The following is a 6,527-nucleotide window of genomic DNA, read 5'->3' as shown; positions in this document are numbered from 1 at the left end:
TGAACACTTTAAAACAAAAAAATGCTTACAAGCGTAAATGAGCCGGATTTTAGCTTTAAGCTAATTTCCATCCGCAGTCCCGTATCACAGATAATATAAAAAAAATATTAAAGGTTTCCCATTTCAAACAACTCAGCTGTTTATCTGATTCAGTATGGTTAAACTGTGCCCATGTATCTCTAGAAGTACATTAATGAATGCACACTTTGATAACATTAAGCATTAAAAAACATCTATTAGATATGTCGATTGAACACAAATCATCATTATATCATAAACATTATCATCAGGAAAGTTTTATCTGTTTGAATTTGAAACATTACTGTAACATAACCACCACCAAATGAAGCAAATTCTATATTTAACACTGGAGACAAACAACTGATTCCAGTCAGCTAACTGGCAAACTTTAATCCACCGTAAACACATTGGAGAAGTTGATTAAATACAAATATTTATTAACAATGTTTCCCTCCTCTTGCACTTGATGTAGCTCCTGTATCTTCTCTTGCACTTTATATATCGTAGCTGCTACATTGTACTGCCATGTGGTTAATGCTTGTATATGCTGCTCATGCTCTTTCTGCATATCATGTATTTATTTTTGCTATGTATATAGATGTCATGTTCTTAAATGTTGTATGTGAGGGACTACGGATGGAAATGAGCTCAAAGCTAAAATCCGGCATGTTTACGTTTTAAAGCATTATTTGTCTTAAATGTTCATCAATATGCACTCTTCAAATAAACGATGAAATGAAATAAATAAAGAAGCAGCTCTGATCTAACCCAATTTAAATCAAATACACCTGAGATTAATGGTTAGTTAATTAATTTAGTTTATTGTCATATTGGATGTAGGCCTAGGTGAGTCCCTCTTGCAATCAAAATCATTATACTTTACATGAAGTCTATTTTTAAACACACACACTTAGTTATAGGAGGAGTCAATGCAAAACTCAGACATCTCCCCCTCTACTTATGTGACTGCAGAGAGGAGGACAGAGGACAGAGGACACACAGTTTAACATGATGGACTATAGGACAGGACTGCTGCTGCTCACTGTCTGCTGGGCAGGTCAACATCTTTACTGATCTTTATCTAACACAGATTTTAATTGTGTCACCAGCTTATTTCACCAGATGTGTTTTTATCCTCTTGACAGGTGTTGATGGTCAGACTCTGACAGAATCTGAACCAGTGACTAAAAGGCCTGGAGAATCTCACAGATTGACCTGTACTACTTCTGGATACACATTCAGTAGCTACTGGATGGCCTGGGTCAGACAGGCTCCTGGGAAAGGACTGGAGTGGATCGCTTATATCCACCCTACTGGCAGTAGCAGCAGCTACTACTCTGAGTCAGTGAAAGGCCGGTTCACCATCTCCAGAGACAACAACATACAGCAGGTGTATCTGCAGATGAGCAGTCTGACGGCTGTAGACTCTGCTGTTTATTACTGTGCTCGAGACACAGTGACTGAAGCTGGTTGAGCAGCTGTACAAAAACCTACAGTCTTCATCTGTACTTTGTTGATAGAGTACAAGGAGAGTTATACGTTGACTAAATCATTCGTTGTTGTCGTTTTTATGAAAATGAAAAAAACAGTTACAACAAGTTACAAAACACAATAATAAAAATAAATATGTATTTAAAATAATAATTTCCTCATAAAACAGCCAAGGACAGAAATAACATCTTCTAAATGTATGTTTCATGTATGGGCAAAAAGAAACACTAAATGTAGACCTTTCTGTCACATGACTCACATTCAGTTGGAAGTGAAGCAGCCTCATGTGTTAATCTCACGTCTGAAAGAAGTTCATGATGAACAGAAGGAAGAATGGCTGTTTGTTCTTGTGATTGTGCATTGTGATATACGCTGGATAAATAAATCATTCTGCAATAAGACAAACTTTCACTTTCTGGGAGAAAATCTTTGTCTTCCTGAGTGACATGTTGCTGTTTTAGCAGTAATCCCCCTCACTGAGGTGACCTATCATTTTCAAATGAAAGTACGAGACTGACAGAGCAGCTTGTTTTGTATACATTAAATCACCCACCACACTATAGTCTCTCAGAAATGCACATACCAACAAGTAGAAAAGACTAAACAACATCTTATTATTGGGTGTGTTATGGACCTTCTCTCATATTTCAGCACTCCTCCTTCTCTCACACATTTAGTCTTTATGATTCAACACTGCAACCCCCCCCCCCAAAAATGCAAATCCCAACACACTGATGGATAATCCCCACCCATTCTGCATGCAAAATATATATCCTTCATACAGCCTCTGTTGTTGCAGACTCGGACAAGTTCCCACCATGACATTGGTACAAAGCGTGGTCCTCCTGGCTCTGGTTTCAGGTGAGTGAAGTCGGTCCAGCAGAGGAGGAGAAGAGCTGCTGGTTCCCCTTCATCTAAACTCTGTGTCTCTTTCAGCGGCTCAGGGCCAGTCCCTCACCTCCTCAGAGCCGGTGGTCAGCAGAACAGGAGCACCAGTCTCTCTGTCCTGTAAGGTGGAAGGACTTCCTCTGGCTTGGCTGCACTGGATCAGGCAGAAACCAGGGACGGGACTGGAGTGGATCGGACGCATTGATAGTGGAACTGGCACCATATTTGCCCAAAGACTGCAAGGCCAGTTTTCCATCACCAAAGACACTTTCAAAAATCTTGTGTACTTAGAGGTGAAGAGTCTGACACAAGAAGACTCTGCAGTTTATTACTGTGCACGAGAGCCACAGTGACACACTAGACTACCACGCTGTACAACAACTGAACATCTGTACACCTGTATGAAAACCACTGAAGCATGTCAGGGCTGTGAAAACACAATTCCCATTGGATGATCGCCAGCTGATAATGAAATGTATTTCATTTAGAAAAACATGTGTGTTATTGCGTTGACAGGTTGTCATGACTCACAGAATACCTGCATTTTTTTTAAAGGATAACCTTATATAACATAAGTTTGAATCCAGTGAATACTGTGGTTTAAATAAAGAATTATGTTTTTACTGAAATAACATCTACTCATTTTGAGAGTTTTAGGAATTGTTTTTACAATAAATCAAATAATGGCAACACAATCTTTGCTAACTCAACTATGGTGACTCTTCTACATCCTTAGAGACTTTTTATGCAGCCTGAGGACACTGTTGGGTTTTACTGTGTAAGTGTAAGAAGTGCAAGGATACGAACCACCAACAAAGCCAACAAATACTCAATAACCAAGTTACTCAACTACTCTTTTTATGGGACCATGGGTCATTTTTTGGCATGGATAAAATACTTCAAAACAAAAAGGGAACATGACTCTGAGTTTAAAGTCAGATGTCAAATAGAAGGATAAGTGAATATCATTTTAAAAAAGACAAATAATTGAGTCAATTAGATCAAACTACAACAGAGTCCCTGCATGAGCCCCTCCCTCCCCATGCTATCCTGATGCAAATCTCCAGTGTGTGCAGAGTACTTCTGTCTGACTGCTCTGTACTTTGTGTGGAGCATCAGAGGTCACATCTCCAGTCTCAGGATGATCAACTCTCTCTCTCTTCTGCTGGTTGCTCTCTCTCTGCCCTGTGAGCTCTCCTGCTTCTTGATAATTTATCTTTTATCAGACAACATCCACTGATGGTCAGTCAGTGATTCAGCCCTGTGTTTGGTGTGTTAGTGAACATTTCTCTTTTTTGTATCTTGTCAGGTTGTACAGGTCAAAGTATGGAGTCTATTCCTTCCTCTTCAGTAGTGAAGAGGCCTGGGGAGACTCTCAGTCTCTCCTGCAGGGGATCTGGCTTCACATTTAGCTGCTGCAGCATGCACTGGGTCAGACAACCTGCTGGAAAAGCACTGGAATGGATGGGTCGTGTTTACAGCGATGCAAGTGGAACAGACTATGCCAGCAGATTACAAGGAAAGATAGAAGTCACCAGAGATGATAGCAACAGCATGGTGCATCTGAGGCTGTCCAACTTGAAGCCAGAGGACTCTGCTGTGTATTACTGTGCCAAACACACACACTGGTTAAAGGAAGACCAGAGGCTTTACAAAAACCTCTAACTATTTATTATCACTAGTACCAACAGGTGGCAGTAAATGATAAAAAGTCAGATGACAATAAGGAGAAAAAGACAGCTTTTCTAAACACACTATGAAAGCAACGGCTGATGTGGAATTTCACTTCCCCTTTTTTAGATATACATTTTACTTCAGGTATTCTTGCAACAATATTGTCCCATTATTTTTATTTTTAACAGAAAGTATCGAGAATAGATTTATGCGTGATGTATCCAGTATGTGGGTTAGGGTTTTGCTGAGCAGAATAAATTATTACATCTTATTTAAGTTTAAATAAAAGTTAGTGATAAGTAACTTAAAATGTATCCTTATAATTGTCTAACCACAAGTCCAAAAGACAACTCTTGACAGGACAGTCCGTCCCTCTTTTATAGCCTGTCAGTGTCCCTCTCTATGCAAAGTGAACTTCCTCACAGTCTGCTATAAAGACTTGATATCATGCTGTCAGCTGCAGCAGAAGAAGAGAAGCTCCATCAGGTCACCTTCAACACCAACCATGTTCTCTGTAGCTCTGCTGCTGCTGCTGGCTGCTGGATCCTGTGAGTCTCACTGAGGCAGAGACACTGACAGAACGCTCACACTGACTGCTCACTGTTATTAACCTCGCTCACTATTCAACATGTTTCCCTCCACAGGTGTGAAGTGTGAGCAGTTGATACAGCCAGCCTCTGTGACTGTGCAGCCAGGTCAACGTCTGACCATCACCTGTCAGGTCTCTTATTCTGTTAGCAGCCACTACACAGCCTGGATCAGACAGCCTGCAGGGAAAGGACTGGAGTGGATAGGTAGCAAATACACTGGAGCTACATTATATAAAGATTCACTGAAGAGCAAGTTCAGTATCGACTTAGACTCTTCCAGCAACACAGTGACTCTGAACGGACAGAGCGTGCAGCCTGGAGACTCTGCTGTGTATTACTGTGCCAGAGACACTGTGACACACACCATCAGTAGAGCTGAACAAAAACTCCTCAGAGCCTGAACACTTGTAACATGAAGCCACCAGAGGAGGAGCCCTCAGACCAGAAATGATCTCAACACCAGCTCACTGTTACATCATCAGTTTAAACATTTAGAGGTTATAATCACTGATACATTACTGCATGTATTCCCAGAATACAAGACAAATAAAAATGACAAATTGTCGACCATTAAACTTCTCAAGTAGACCTTATAAAATAAAATAAGCTGAATTGGTTTCAGTAGATGAATTGCTCTAAATGTTAGATTTGTAACAGGATGTATTCCCCTAAAAATAGTAGTAGTAGTCAGTACAAGCTACGAGCCAAAACTGATTTTATTTTTGGATGTCACAATTTCTTATGAAAAAAATGCATTAATTGCTGTACTGGGATGCTGTTTGTCTATTTCAAACCTAGCCTGCAAAGTGATATACACGCTACATGATATGAAACTAAATCATAACAATTTGAATACAATTTTTCAATAAACAGCAGCAGAAATTCAAGTTGCATCGGAAGAAACTGAATTAAATAAGAAATGTAAATGTAACAAAGCAATATAAGGATAACATTGATATCAGGTTAAAATGTTGACAAAATCAACATTTAGAGAGATATATTTTTCAGGTAAATATTAGTGTGAACAGAGGACAATGTTCAATCAGAAAGGAGGAGTCAATGCAAAACTCAGATATCTCCCCCTCTACTTATGTGGCTGCAGAGAGGAGGACAGAGGACAGAGGACACACAGTTTAACATGATGGACTATAGGACAGGACTGCTGCTGCTCACTGTCTGCTGGGCAGGTCAACATCTTTACTGATCTTTATCTAACACAGCTTCTAATTGTGTCAACAGCTTATTTCACCAGATGTGTTTTTATCCTCTTGACAGGTGTTGATGGTCAGACTCTGACAGAATCTGAACCAGTGACTAAAAGGCCTGGAGAATCTCACAGATTGACCTGTACAGCCTCTGGATTCACATTCAGTGACTACTACATGCACTGGATCAGACAGGCTCCTGGAAAAGGATTGGAGTGGATCGCTATTATCGGCACAAGCAGTTCTCCGATCCGTTACTCCCAGTCGGTCCAGGGTAGATTCACTATCTCCAGAGATGACTCCAGCAGTAAAATGTATCTGCAGATGAACAGTCTGAAGGCCGAGGACACAGCAGTGTATTACTGTGCCAGAGACACACAGTGAGAGACAGTAACAGGAGAGTCGTACAAAAACTACTTCCTCTATTTACCACCACCCATGAGAGCATTCACTTTATATTGAAATACTGAGTAACTGAATATTGACATCCTATTTCATCTCATTTGACGCAATGTTTAATTCAGTTGCAACCTAAAGACATATAGTGAATTCAAACAGAATATAAGTATTTTTGTGTCTTTTGTGCCTCCAACTAAATATATCAAATATAATATAAAATGTTCCATTTCAAACAACGCAGCTGTTTATCTGATTCAGT

At 39.9% G+C, this 6,527-nt stretch overlaps 1 pseudogene and 3 gene segments (V, D, J or C); all 4 read left to right on the top strand.

The window, feature by feature from the left end:
- The first annotated feature begins 1,029 nt into the window (after nucleotides 1–1,029).
- Nucleotides 1,030–1,495, top strand: LOC117492097. The segment is given in 2 exon segments: nucleotides 1,030–1,078; nucleotides 1,167–1,495. Coding segments are annotated over 2 exon segments (378 nt in total).
- A 797-nt stretch (nucleotides 1,496–2,292) lies between these two features.
- LOC117492096 lies at nucleotides 2,293–2,753 on the top strand. The segment is given in 2 exon segments: nucleotides 2,293–2,373; nucleotides 2,449–2,753. Coding segments are annotated over 2 exon segments (348 nt in total).
- Nucleotides 2,754–4,484: 1,731 nt separating this feature from the next.
- On the top strand, nucleotides 4,485–5,065 carry LOC117492095 (annotated as a pseudogene).
- A 736-nt stretch (nucleotides 5,066–5,801) lies between these two features.
- On the top strand, nucleotides 5,802–6,268 carry LOC117492988. The segment is given in 2 exon segments: nucleotides 5,802–5,851; nucleotides 5,940–6,268. Coding segments are annotated over 2 exon segments (363 nt in total).
- The last annotated feature ends 259 nt before the right edge of the window (nucleotides 6,269–6,527 follow it).

Source organism: Trematomus bernacchii, unplaced genomic scaffold (genome assembly GCF_902827165.1).
Source record: "Trematomus bernacchii unplaced genomic scaffold, fTreBer1.1, whole genome shotgun sequence".
Taxonomy (NCBI): domain Eukaryota; kingdom Metazoa; phylum Chordata; class Actinopteri; order Perciformes; family Nototheniidae; genus Trematomus; species Trematomus bernacchii.
Note: the sequence above shows the minus strand (reverse complement) of the source record. Positions and strands in the feature narration are given on the sequence as shown.